Genomic DNA, 14698 nt, shown 5'->3' on the forward strand with positions numbered 1-14698 from the left:
TTAAGCAGAGTATTGCCTAGGAAACATCAGTCTTCCCTGCTGCGACAGCCCCATTTCAGAGCCAACTCTGCCATGGTCCCAGGGCTCCCCATCCTGGGCTTCACAAGCAGAAATGCCACTGTCCTGCTAAAGCCTCCCTTGCTTTTTAGAAGGCAATGATAGGAGCTGGGGCTAGGAACCACACAACCTTGTCATCTTAAGGCTGTTACAAGGCCAATGAAATCCCATTTCATAGGCCTGTAACAACTAAAACCCACCAGACTGGGAGCTCTGTAAGGGTAGGGACAATTGTCCACTGCTGTATCCTCACTGCCCATCACTGTGCCTGGCACTCAAAAATATCTGTTGATTGAATAAAATCAACAATCTAAAAACGGGTCATCTGGGGGGTGCCCGGGTGGCTCAGTTGGTTAGTGGCTGCCTTTGGCTCAGGTCGTGATCCCAGCATCCTGGGATCCAGCCCCACATTGGACACCCTGCTCAGCGAGGAGTCTGCTTCTCCCTCCCCCTGCTCTTGTGCTCTCGCTTGCTCACTATCTCTCTCTCTCTCTCTCCCTCTCAAATAAATAAAATCTTTTTTTTTTTTTTAATTTAAAAGGGGTCATCTGGGGTGCCTCAGTGGCTCCATTGGTTAGGTGTCAGACTTTGGCTCAAGTCATGATCTCAAGGTCCTGGGATAGAGCCCCGCGTCCAGCTCCCTGCTCAGCAAGGAGTCACTGCCCCTCTCCCTCTGCCCCTCCCTATGCTAGTGCATGCTCTCGCTCTCTCTCTCAAATAAATAAAATCTTTAAAAGGGGGAGGTCATCTGGAACAGCACAATGGAAAACAGTGTTGTCGTTAAACAGGTGAAAACGTTTTTTAAATAGGTGAACACATGGACAGTGATGAGACACAAAATGATACACAAAAACAGGTATGTATTTTTGAGCAGAATCAGAATATAATAGCACACACATATGAATTACTACTTTGAAAAAGAGTATGTGTGACCACCTCTATGATCAGATACGAAATTAGAATATGGGAAGCTATGCTCAATGGAGTGTTTCTTCCTGAAACATTAGCTATGTGAGAAAACATTTAAAATAAGTATTATTTTCGGGGTGCCTGGGTGGCTCAGTTGGTTAAGCGTCTGACTCTCGGTTTCAGCTCAGGTCATGATCTCATGGGTTGTGAGATGGAGCTTGACATCCAGCTCCATGCTCAGCGGGCAGTCTGCTTGAAGATTCTCTCCCTCTGCCCCTCCCCCCACTTGTGTGTGTGCATGCATGCATGCGTGTACACACTCTCAAATCAATAAATCTTTAAAAAATAAATAAATAAATAAATATTATTTTCAACATAGAACCCACTCCCTTGTCTGTTGACTTGATCTGGTCCTTGGGATTGCTCAGAGGCCTTGCTCTTGTTTGGCAAGCCCAAGTACAAACCATCCGTTCATCAGCCCAAAGAAAGAGTACAAGGGCAAAGCTGGAATCTTAAAGTCCAACTTATCAACTTGACCCTGTTTGCCAGGGTACCTGCCAGTGTGCATCATCAGTATGAATGGCTCACTAGACAGGTGGCCAAGATGGAGGTGTTAAAAACAAAAGAATATGTAAAAGATGACCTGGCCCAGCTTCAAGGCCAGAGTTTCAAATAAGTACCATCATGCCACAGAGCCTAGGGCCTACTAGCCAGCAAAGTGACTGTTAAGAAAGGTAGCAGTATACCAATCCTTCCAAATATTAAAAAAAAAAAATACAAGAAAAGGGAACACTTCTGAACTCATTCTGAGTCCAGAATTATCGTGACGCCAAAGCAAGACAAGGACACTACAAGAAAACTACAGACCAATATCCCATATGAATATATATGCAAAGATCCTCAAAAGAATACTAGGAAGCCAAATTGAGCAGCATATTAAAAAGGACTGTATAACATGATTGAGTAGTATTTATCCCGGGAATAAAAGGGTGGTTCAACAAGTAAAAATTAATCCATTTACTACATGCTAATAAAATAAAGGGAGGGAAAAAAAACCCAAAACCATGATCATCTCAATTGATACCCAGAAAGCATTTAACAAAATCCAACATTCTTCCATACTAAAAACACTCAATAAACCAGGAAGAGAGCTTTAACATAATATAGGTCATATATGAAGAGGGTCATGTATGAAGAACCCACAGCTAACATCAATGATGAAAAGTTGCAAGTTTTTCCCAAGATTAGGAACGATGTAAGGATGCTTGCTTGTGTCATTTATATTCAACATTAATATTGAAAGTTCTAGCCAAAACAATTAGACAAGAAAAATAAAAGGTATCCATATTGGAAAAAAACATATAAATTGGATTCCATCAAATTTTAAAAATGTCTGTGCCTCAACACTAGCAAAAGAATGAAAAGAAAACCCACAGAATGGGAGCAAATATTTGCAAATCACATATCTGATAAGGGTTTAATTTCCACAATATATAAACAACTCCTACAACTCAAAAACAGAAAGACAACCCAATTTAAAAACTGGCAAAGAAATATACAAAGAAGGTATTTCTCCAGAGAAGATACACAAATGGCCAATAAGCACATGAAATGGTGCTTATTATCAGTCGTGGTTACTGAAAGGCAAATCAAAGCCACAATGAAATACCATCTGACACCTATTACGATGACAATGATTTTTAAAAAAAGGAAAACAACTACTGGCAAAGATGTGGAAAAGTGGTACATTGCCAGAGGGCATGTAAAATGGTGCAGCTACTGTGGAAAACTTTGGCAGTTTTTCAAAAAGCTACAGAGAATTCTAGCAATTCCAGCAATTCCACTCCTAGGTATATACCCGAAGAGCTGAAAACAGGGACTCAAAAAGATATTTGCATGTCACTGTTGCCAAAAGGTGGAAACAACCCAAGTATTCACCAAGAGATGCATAGATTTTTTTTTTTTTTAAAGATTTTATTTATTTATTTGAGACAGAGAGCATGAGAAGGAGGAGGGTCAGAGGGAGAAGCAGACTCCCTGCCGAGCAGGGAGCCCGATGCGGGACTCGATCCCGGGACTCCAGGATCATGACCTGAGCCGAAGGCAGTTGCTTAACCAACTGAGCCACCCAGGCGCCCAAGATGGATAGATTTTTTAATAGATTTTTTTTTATGTGGTATATACATAAATGGATTCTTCAGTCATACAATGGAATTCTGAAGTTGTGAAGCATGCTACAATATGGATGAACGTTAAAAATATTATGCTAAGTGAAATAAGCCAAACACAAAAGGACAAATATTGTGTAATTCCACTAATATAAAGTATCTACAATAGGCAAATTAAGACATGAAAGTAGCTCAGAGGTCATGGGGCTGGGGGAGGAGATAGGAAATGGGAAGTTATTGCTTACTGGGTTCAGAGCTTCTGTCTGGGATGATAAAAAAAGAGTTAGAAGTAGATAGTGGAAATGGTTGTACAATACTGTGAATGTAATTAATGCTGCTGAATTATACACTTAAAAAATGGTTAAAATGGCAAATTTCATGGTATATATATTTTACCACACTGAAAAAGAATTTAAGACTGCTCACAAGTTGGTAACTGCCGAAACTGGACAATGGGTACATGGGTACATTCATTACACTATTCTCTCTTCTAAAATTTAAAAAGCAAAAATGGTGTTTTCTGTACTTTTTTCTGGTAAGTATTTTTGGTCAAGGTAAAGAAGCCCCGTTCTATTTCTAAACAGCTATTTTTATCATGAATGGGTGTTATATTTTACCATGTGTGTTTTTTACATCTACTAAGATGATCACACAGTTTTTTCCCTTTAGCCTATTATTATAGCAAATTTTGTGTGAAGATCTCCTAATGTGAAATCACCCTTGCATACCTGGGATAAAACCAACTTAAGTCAGATGATCATTTTTATATCCTGCTGGGTTTGATTTGCCATAGTTTGCTGGTCCTCCCATAATTCTCTGTGCGGCCATCCTAAGACCCACCAAACTGTACTGTAAATATGAACTCCCTGAGGGCAAAGACTCCTTCCTCATTCACTGTTCCATCCTTAGCTAGTCCAAGGTCTAGGCCACGGCAAGCAGGTGATAAAAGTATGGCTGATAAATAACTAAATAAATGAAAAGAGTAGGTGGAGAGATGAACAGGTGAGCAGATGAACACCTTAATCCAGAATACTGACATCCACCCAGGCAGGTGTGCAGAGCAGATTTTTCAGGCAGGGAGCCCTTGCAGGCATTCACCAACCACTCCATAGAGCTGTTTTCTCTATGGGCAACTCAGTTTGTCTGCAGCCCTGTAAGCTGAACCCCAGTCCTAGATTCTCATCTCCCCATTTTCCCTCATTACCCAGTGAACAACATTCCAAAGTTCAGTGCCTGCTTTCACCCAACAGGATGCGGCCCTCATTATATCAAAGCATACCCCAAAGGTTAGATTCTGCGCTGAGATTAAGAGGGAATGTGGCATTAGATTCAAGCTTAAAAGTGTTCCTCCCAATCTCAGAGTTTATTCCCAACAATCAAAATGGCCTCATCCCAACCCTGACTGGAAAAGCAAAAGCCCATCCCATTAACAATTCACTGCATCAGCAGCACAGAGGAGGAGAGCAATCAGCAAGGGAAACAGCTGAATTATTTCAGCAGCTGTAAATTATGTGTTCTCTCTTCCTCTCCTCCTCCAAGTCCGTGCTCAACTGTGCCCCACGCCTCCACACTGAACTTGGGTTTGTCAAGTATCTACGTCAACTACAGTAACCAAACTTGAGTTCAAGAAGCAATATTAAAAAGCACTAATTAACTGATATTTAAATAACTGTGTTTAATGTCAACAAAATCACACCTTAAACATCTCCTAGTCTATTAGTTACTTAATTAAATTCCTTGAAATCCTTGGACACTGGCACAGAGCACACTGCCTGAGGGGAGCTATTCCCAGGCCCTGGCCTTGGCAGGCTGTAGAAGAGGAGGGGCCCATACCCTGGGGAAGAAATGCCAGGAGACCCCAGTTTCCTTCTAGAGTCTCCTAATGAGGTGGCTTTTTTCATAGCTCCACTTGATCTCCACAGGGGATCAAGAACATGACAAACACATTCTGAGCATGGAAAATAGCCAATCCAGGCCACAATTGATTTTTTAGTGTATTTAAAAATACACACAGGGCGCCTGGGTGGCTCAGTCGGTTAAGCGGCTGCCTTCGGCTCAGGTCATGATCCCAGCGTCCTGGGATCGAGTCCCGCATCAGGCTCCCTGCTCTGCGGGGAGCCTGCTTCTCCCTCTCCCTCTGCCTACTTGTGTTCTCTATCTCTCTGTCAAACAAATAAATAAAATCTTTAAAAAAAAAAAATACACACATACACACACATAAACCCAAGAGACACTTCTCCCATCTGGTATCTGCTCTTCTTAAGAGCGGTGCATCACAAGATATTCAAGCATGTGTACAAAGGGGATACAACAGGATTTGTGACAGCAGGTAGGGTCAGGGGGCTCTGCAAGATGCCACCAACCAAATCCCAGCCTGCCAGGAGTCATCAGCCTGCAACTGACAGGGGTATACTCAGCCAAGAGCGGCATCCTAGACTGGAGCCTGCAAGGGGACTCTAGGTTCCAGTGAATGAGCTCGTGATGGGGATGCCAATGGGACCGCAGGAAGTCTCTCCTGCCACAGTAGGCTCCATGGGGACAACTTGCCAGCTAGCCTTATCATAGCACCAGGTTTGTTAAAAGGGGGTGACATGCCAGTCACCTACCCAGGTAAACATATCTTAGAAACAATCGGTCTCACAATGGGCCTCAAGGCAGAGCACATTTGGTCAAGGATCAGTACGCATTTGGAGACCACCTCTGGGGCAGCAGGTCCTGTGAACCCAATTCCACTGGATCAGACAGTATCACTTAAGAGCATCAAAGGTGTGAGTGATGCCAAGTAGCCCTCCATTGCCCTACCCTTACAGCAGAGGCCCTAGTTCTTCCTAATTTCCTTACAAACTACCACCTCACCTCCAGGTTGGCCTTACTTTTTTGTCTCTGTTACTCAGGACCTTCCCTACACCTTCTTCAATTTTGCCTGAAGAGTCTGCCTTGCCACAGAGTAGGAGGCAATTCTTTCCAATTATTCCTTCCTGTCTCTCACTGCTCAGGGATTCCTCTTGTGGCAGCTCTCCTTAGAACAGCCACTGCAGCCCCTGGTAATGCCAACAGAAAAAGCTTGGTTGATATTACAGGCTCTTACCCTGAAAGGCAACCACTCCCATAAACAACTAGGCACAGCCCTGGGTTCAGAGAAGCCAGATGTTTGGGTTGCCACTCACAAAAATGTGGAGAGCATCCAGAAAAACAGAAAAGCACTAAGCCCACGCAGCCCAGACATGCTGTTCACTTACTACCTGCAGTTTCTCACCCACACCAAATCCATTTCAACCTCAGATGAGCAGTTAACAGCCCCACCAATCCAGAAAAATATTTTTACAAGACCTTGTTCACTCTCCCATATAGGAGAGCTACCAAAAGAGCAAGATTTTGTGCACCATGAAAAGATGAAGGAATCCTTACCACCTACTAAGAAACATATATCCAGTTGCCACCACTTCCAACACATCCAACAAGCCGATTATTCATCCTTCAACACCTATGTATTGAGACCCGCTGCAACCCAGCCATGGGCCAAGTGCTAGAGATACAAAGGCTAAGTAAATCGAGGTCCTGTCCTCTAGGAGCCCTCGAGATGGGCAATGGAGATGGAGGAGTCCATCAGTCATTATAGTAAGTACTGCGTTGAAAGAGCCCACACAGAGGTGGCTGGATGGCTCGGAGGAAGGAGAGAACAGATACCTTCATCGAGACACAGAGGGTCAGAAAGGACTTCCTGGAATAGGTAAGCTTTAAAGATGAAAAGAGTAAAAGGAATCAGCCAAACAATGAGAAGGCATCCCAAGCAGAGGCAAGAGGGTTTTTTGAAGACCTGGAGGCATGAAACTAGGAGCATGCATTTATTGCAACAACAGCAGGAGCAAAGGGCTTATGGCAGGTGGCATCAAGACATACAAGAACTCTCTTTGCCAGACAGGTCAGGTGAGTTTCAAACACATAGCTCATTGCACTGTCTTGGCAAACCTCTGGCATCTGAAGAACTGCCCACAATGAAAGGGAGATTAGAAAGGCAAAAAGGAGACCTGCTATATGCCTGCTAAGATAGGATAAGAGAGTCACCATTGTTTGTGAATTCTGCTTATGAACTCATTCCTTTGCCTTGCAGTTCAGTGGTTTGTTAGCTCTTCCAAATTCTCAGCATCTATTAATAGAAAGAGCCAGTCAACAGAATCTGGATTTGGGCTGTATTACTCCCCACAGTGGCCTAAAACCCCAGTAGATAACTGGAACAGGAAAGCAGCTTGAGAATCTAGGCAGTGTTTGTGCCACCTCTCCCTGAAGGATACGCCTACTTTCCTCTCCTCTTGTATGTTTCATATTCAGCAAGTTCATAGCTAAGCTCATGCTCTTGCCCCAACGCTCCTGATCCTCTCAGGTTGCCTAGCTCTACTGCAGAAGTCAGAAACCCAAGAGGCTCTCCTCAATACCTCCCTCTCCTTCCCCCCACCCCCACTGCCCTGCCCATCCATCACCAGCCACAGCCAATTTCATTTACTCTTTCCCTTCCTGCGCACCTGCCCAAATTGCTATAGCCACCCCCCACCTCTCAGGTGAGGGCCACCCAAGCAGGCTTTCAATGAAACCAGAATGAAGCCAGGTAGCACAATGAGGAAGCAGAAGACACACAGCTTTACTTCATCTCTTATTTGCTCAGCCCAAGGTTTCTGGAGTACCCAAAATCCAGTCTCCGAGTTCCTCTGAAAGGCTCTCAATAAAAGCCACTTTCTTTTATTGGAATCACACTCAGGGAGCCCATTCAATCACAGTAACAAGCTGGAACGTGGGCTGCAGGGAGGATTTGGTGCCTTGCCTGAATCCTCTGGAGATGCCAATGCATTGGGAGCCCAGAGCCCAAAGCCAGACCCATGATTATGGGAATCAAATCGCAGGGGACGCAAGCTTGACTCTCCGCAACCCCACCCCTCACAGTACGTGGAGACATCCTTATGGGGACAGCCACTGAACTCAAGAGTCTTTACCCCTACTGCCTCTACCATCCTCCCTTGCCACAAGGGAAGCCATTTCCTTCCACCAAAGCAAGCAGATGGAAGAAGGCAATTTTCAGGAGGATGATGTGGGTGTCCACGGTAGCCTAGAAATCAATTTCCCAAAATAAAGGACAAAACAGGTATTAAAGAAGAAGAGATCTAGCCATGCCTCTCAGCCTCAACTCAGTGGAAACTTCCCTTCACTACATTCCCTACCAATGGCCTTCATATCTGTCAAGAAGGAAAAATGTATGTTGAATGAATGAACAAATGGAGGATGGAAGGAACAAATAGCAGGCTAAGGAGCTGGAGGGAGGGGGCAGCACGAACGAAGGACCTGCTCAAAACCAACTGTTCATTCATTCTGTCTCCAAGCACTTACTATGTACTCCGTACCTGTGCAGAGTGCTGTGAACACACAGGCATGCACAAGCTATGAAAGAGAAACGGGGCAGGGAGAAAAGCACTCTCCTTTATCTCCCTGGGATGGCATATTTCCGAATACGATTTTAACAGCACCTCCTGTTTTCCTGACATTAAAGCCATGCCTAACGGCACGTACACAAATAAAAACTTCACTTTTTATTGTATCCAGTACTTTGGGGCCTAGTGCTTTCTTTTCTGAGGAAAAACCCGTCATTCATCTCCTTGATTAAAAATTGATTTAATTTGGCTTTCATTAGGTAGGTACAAGGGGAAAACATACAGATTCACAAAGATAATTCGCCCAGCAACAGGACTGTGATGAGCTCTGGCGACTGCACAGTGGGGTCCCAACCCACCTCGGATGAAAGACAATTAAAAAGCTCACAACGTGGGCTCCAGCCAAAAGGAATTATCTCCCCACAAGCGTCCAGCCAGATTTTTGGTTAATATAAAAATTTTCAAAAGGAAAGGAAAGGAAACCCCAAGGATATTTAACATACAACTTAGAATTTCTACATTTTTCAAATTCCCCTGCAGGGAGAAAAGGCAAAGAGGTCTTTATTTTTCACTCCTACTTCTCAAAACTTATCCATTATTTGACATTGTCATAAAAATTTTCAATTTGTTGAGCACACAGAGCAGAGGACTGTGCAGTGGCTGAGGAACTGCAAGCTGCTGTGAAGGGGCTGAGGTGAGCGCAGGAACCGCTGCAGAAGCCGTAGGAGCTGTGGTCCTTAACACTGTCCGCTCTGCAACCGAGCCATGGGCTCCGAGCCTGAGATCAAACACTAGGGACTCAGGCCTGTGGCAGGTGAACTACCTCTCCACCACACTTCAGGCTCCAGAACTCAGGGATTTAAAGCAAACGGGCAGGCTTCGCTGCAGTGTCAAAGGATCGTGGGGTAAAACGTCAGCAAATTACAAGTACACACCTTGATTAAATGTTAGATGGATTATTCTATAGCCAGAGCATGAACATGATCTTATACCCCCATCTGCTTGAAACCATTCAATAGTTTTCCAGGGCCCTCAGGATCAAGGCCAAATTCCACACGCAGGCTGTCCACCATCGAGCCAGGATCAACATCTCCAGCTTTATCTCTTTCCTCTCCCTGTCTACGGTTAGCTCTATGGAACTTTTTTTCCAGTGCTCTAAGACATCTTGTTTCCCACCTCCAGGCCTTTGCACACGTCATTCCCTCTGCTTGGAATTCTGTTTCCCCTCGTCTTTATGTGGCAAATTCCTACCATCCTAAAAAGCTTCCTCCTCACTCTGAAAGACACTTCCTCTAGGAGGCTGTCACTGACCCTCTCCACTGGACAGAATGCGTGCTGCGACAGCACCCATACTCCCCTGGATTACAGCACTTACTACACTTACAGTATGGTTGTCCTAAGCATCTTAACAACAGGGACCATGTCCACTCTGCACAGCTCACTTGGCACTTGACACAGGAGAAATGTTTAGTAAATTCTTACAGGATGATTTAGATTCCATGTCAGGCTCACTTCTCAGTTCTATCCTAATTCACCCCCCTACACCCCAGCCAGTTATGTGCTCATCTCCCCTACACCCCAACCTCAACCTCTCACATTTCAGTCCTTAATGGATGGCTCACCCAGGCCTTAACCTCACGCGTGTTCATCAATCATCTGGGCAGCACATGCTATGTGCTGGACACAGTGTCAGTAACCAAGATAAAGATGACCAAGCCACTTCTCCTACCTTCTAGGGGAAGAAAAGGCATATAAACAAATAATTGCCACATGGTATGACAAGTATCATAATGCAGAGAAACGTGGGGTTGAGGGAGGGTAGGGAAGATTTCAGCCATTCTACCCACTGTTCCCTCCCCTCCCCAACCCATGTTCAGACTAACTACTCTCTCTCTCTCTCTCCTCATGCTCACAGAAATCTCCAGCACTCTTTCCCTGGATACCTAGCCCAGATCAATATTCTCTAAGCTGGGCTCTCATTTAGCTCCAGATTAATTCAAATCCTTTTTGGCTTCTGCTTTCTCACCTTCTTCAGTTCTTTTCCCCCAGCACGTCACTCACATACATCCCTGCCTCTGCCCTAACCTGAACCAACTTGTCGAAACCACTATTTTTCCATCTCCTTCCTTGACTGATCACTTGACATTTATGAAACATCTGCACTTACACTAACATACATAGCAGTCCCTGTCTACAATGAAAAGAAAAGGGGACTCACAAGGCCCCACAAAATACCAGAAAAAATTAAACCATCCTCAACACAGCCTTCTCCTTCTACTGCTTCCTCCTGCAGATCCAAGTGCTAGGGCATCATGACCTTCACGAGGATGCACCCAATTGTGTTACATTTCCAGGGAGGTTACAGCACCCTTAATCCACGAGCCCCCGGGCCTGCCCTTTCAGTCTCTCTGCATGCTAAGGTCACTCTATTTAGCCACACATTCACTTAAATCAACACGTACTGAGCGTCCCCGTGAGCCAAAAACCACATTGCTCATAGTGCTGTGCATAATGTCTCGTACATAGCACATACTCAGTTAATGTCTATCATTGAATCTCTGAAAAGAGAAAACCAGATGAGCCTCCCCTGCCCCTTGCCCAGGAATACCCCTGTGCAAAAAATATTCTGCCCTGCAGCCTGGGGTCAGAGACCTCTGCCCTCCCTGCCCCACCCCTCCAGCAAAAAAGCCTCTTACTCATTTAAGCCCAGACCAGGGAGACCTTCACCCCAGCTAAGAAGATGCTGACACAGCCCTCCTATCAGTGTGCCAAGGGAGCCAGAGAAACCCGTGTTGTAAAACACCCTTTTAATCAAGTGACTTGTCTCCAGTTAGTGTAGATTTAGGGAAAAATTTTCTCAAGAAACCAGTAATAAATGGAGGGGAAGAGAAGAACAGAAATTAATGAACATAGTAATTATCCCCTGAAGTTGCAAATCAGAACAATTCCTCACTTGAAGACAAGTATGAAAAACAAGATTAAAATGCTTCAGGGATGTGTTCGTGAAACAGCAGGCAATAGAACAGATAAAATGTATTTACGGTACCTCACTGGGGACATGTACCTTTTGGCTAATTGCTATCAGATACTAAATGCCACTGTAAAAATAATATTCTTCCATGCTTCATTATGGAGTTACAAGTATCCATGGGAAAGCAGCAATAGAGCAAACTATAATGAATGGTAACTGGAATAATTCCAGGGTCCAATCTTCTACCCAAGTGCCTGGCACAAGTGGGTCTAAGAGCCAGGTTATATACTCTCCTCTCTTAATCTGCTAGGGCTACCATAACGAAACACCATAGACTGGGTAGCCTAAACAACAGAAATTTATTTTCTCACAGGTATAGAGGCTAGAAATCCAAGATCAAGTTCTGGCCTATTTGGTTTCTACCTAGAGTTCTCTTCCTGCCTTGTACATAGCCACCTTCTCCCTACGTCCTCACATGGCTCTCTTTTCTTCTCTGTACCCAGGCACTGAGGAGAAAGAGCTCTCTGGTGTTTCTTCTTCTAAGGACCTTAATTCTATCAGAGCCCCACCTTTTGTGACCTGATTTAATGTTACTTTCTTACTCCAAATACTGCCACAGGAGGAGTTACAATTTTAACAAAGGAATTTTGAGGGGACACTAACACCCCCCTGAAGTGTGAGGCCTGTTCCCACACACCAGCTCATTCACTGAAAAAGGAAAAGGGAGGAGTAGCTAAGAGAGTGGCCTTGAGGAAAAATAGAGGACTGGGTAAAAAACTGGCCTTGGGGATATACCTGCTGACTTGGGGGTGATGGCCAAAGATCCTAGGGATCCTAGGGCTCTGAGGGCCACGATGGGTGTTGGGGCGGGAGGGGAGGCGGACGTCGCAAGTCAAATACACTCTTAAGAAACTATTCCTCGGGCGCCTGGGTGGCTCAGTTGGTTAAGCGACTGCCTTCGGCTCAGGTCATGATCCTGGAGTCCCGGGATCGAGTCCCGCATCGGGCTCCCTGCTCGGCGGGGAGTCTGCTTCTCCCTCTCCCACTCCCCGTTTGTGTTCCCTCTCTCGTTGTGTCTTTCTCTGTCAAATAAATAAATAAAATCTTTAAAAAAAAAAAAAAAAAGAAACTATTCCTCTCTCTTTCACAGAAGATAGCTAAATAACAATAATAGTAATGTTTAACAGTAATGAAGAACATATATGGATATAATAACAGTAGGTGCCAAGTATTTGGCATGCAAGGTCTCATTTAAGCCTCGTGGAAATGAGGTAAAGAATACATGATTAGCATTTTTATTTTACAGGTAAAGAAACAAACTTACATTGGTCAAAGTCACTTGCCAAGGTCACCCAGTGCCGCAGGCAGACTAACAGCCCTCCAAAGAGATCAGGTCCTAAGGCCTGGAACCTGTAAATTTTACCTTTTAAGGAAAAAAGGTATTTGCAGATGTGATTAAGGATCTTAAACCGATTATCCTGGATTATCAGACAGGCCCTAAATACAATCACAATGTCCTTATATGACATAGGCAGAGGGAGATTTGACACAGTCACAGAAGAGAAGGTGATGTAAAGGCACAACAGAGATTTGAAGAAGCTGAAATTGAAGTTGAGAGTCATATGAACACAAGCCCAGGAATGCCAGCAGCCACCAGCAGCTGGAAAAAGCGAGGAACAGACTCTGCCTTAAAGCCTCTGGAGCCTACAGCCCTGCCAACACCTTAATTTCAGCCCAGTGGTATTGACTTTAGACTTCTGGCCTCCAGAACTAGGAGAGAATAGATCTCTGCTGTTCTAAGCCACCATGTTTGTGTTAATTTGTTATAGCAGCCACAGGAAACTAATACATCCAGTTAGGAGAGGCAAAGTCAGGGTCCAAACCTGGGACCTGGTGACTCCAGGTCTGCACTCTCAAGCCCTGTGCTTTGCTCCTTTTCTGCACACAGCCTCACCAAGCCAGACCTATGCTCTGTCTGATGGGTGACCCCATCAAGACTTGAAGTAATTAGCACTGACAGCTCCTGGCTACAGGGCCCCCAGACAAGTCTCTCTCTTCCCCCATATCAAAGGAAAGGCTTATCAGAGGCCCAACCATTATCTTGGTGTTATAATTATCAGGTAGGGAGTGAAACAGCCCATATTCCAAAATCCTGATGAGAAAGCACACCAAACTTTCTAATAAAGGCTTTCATCTAATCTGTTTGCACTTGACTGTTTTGCATAACACCAAGCTCCTAATCTCTGTTGCTCTGCTCCATCCAGCCCACAATTTATTCTTTCCCCGCACAGACACATTTGGGAAGGAGTTATCAGCTCCAAGTAGTTCAGTTTCCCCCCTACCCCTGTTCACCACTTGATGACTTCCAGGAACAGAGAAAAGTAGTGAGTTATACTGAACTCCTCTCTCTAAGCCCTTGGGGTAAATGCTGGTATAAGCGCGCTGGCCCAGAGGTACCTCAAGTTAACCAATCCTGGAATTAACAAGCAAGCTAATAAACACATTGTCAGGGCAAAGGTACAGCAACCCAAAATGCACTTTTTGAACCTATCCTGACAAGTATGGTTCAGCTTTATTTATTTATAACACTTCAAAGTGCAGGTAGTAAAACACAGCAGTGTGCTTTGTAAAAATAATGATGTCTCGGTGGGCACCTGGGTGGCTCAGATGGTTAAGCGTCTGCCTCAGGTCATGATCTCAGGGTCCTGGGATCGAGTCCCACATCGGGCTCCCTGCTCCTCGGGAGCCTGCTTCTCCCTCTGCCTCTCTCTCTCTCTCTGTCTGTCTGTCATGAATAAATAAATAAAATCTTTGGAAAAAAAAATAATGATATCTCAGTAATGGAGGATGTTTGTGGCTGATGAGGCTATTCAATCTTTGCTGAGGAGCCATTACGCAGTTAGGGTTTCTAGGAGAACAATCAACTTGGTGGATTAGCAAAGGAGAAGACTCGAGACTTACTAAGGTAGTGAAACAAGAGGTAACTCATTTGAGGACCCAGAGTTCTCCCACTCTTGTTTTTGCTAGATGATTTTTTTCCCCTCTCCCTCAACCCCTTATCTTCCTTCAAGGTTCTTTAAGCAACGTCCTACCTTCTTTTCTCTTGCCAAGAAGGTTCCATCTGATTTTCCATACCTAACAACCAAATGTTATTTCCATACCAAATAACAACCATA

General features: G+C 44.4%; 1 protein-coding gene across 4 annotated transcripts in view; it reads right to left on the reverse strand.

Annotated features, from left to right (window-relative positions):
* The window catches only part of SIL1 (SIL1 nucleotide exchange factor), a 219706-nt gene that overhangs the window by 179957 nt on the left and 25051 nt on the right, over positions 1-14698 (reverse strand). The window contains exon 2 of one of the 4 annotated variants that reach the window (XM_045893325.2): positions 12847-12945. The exons of the other annotated variants lie outside the window; for them this stretch is intronic. Within the exon in view, the coding sequence (XP_045749281.1) occupies positions 12847-12848 (2 nt within the window). The 5' untranslated portion in view covers positions 12849-12945. The remainder of the gene's footprint in view (positions 1-12846; positions 12946-14698) is intronic. 4 annotated transcript variants of the gene reach the window in all.

The sequence above is a fragment of the Mirounga angustirostris genome, unplaced genomic scaffold (genome assembly GCF_029215605.1).
Source record: "Mirounga angustirostris isolate CCGP_5_RB_7025 unplaced genomic scaffold, mMirAng1.0.hap1 SCAF_7, whole genome shotgun sequence".
Taxonomy (NCBI): domain Eukaryota; kingdom Metazoa; phylum Chordata; class Mammalia; order Carnivora; family Phocidae; genus Mirounga; species Mirounga angustirostris.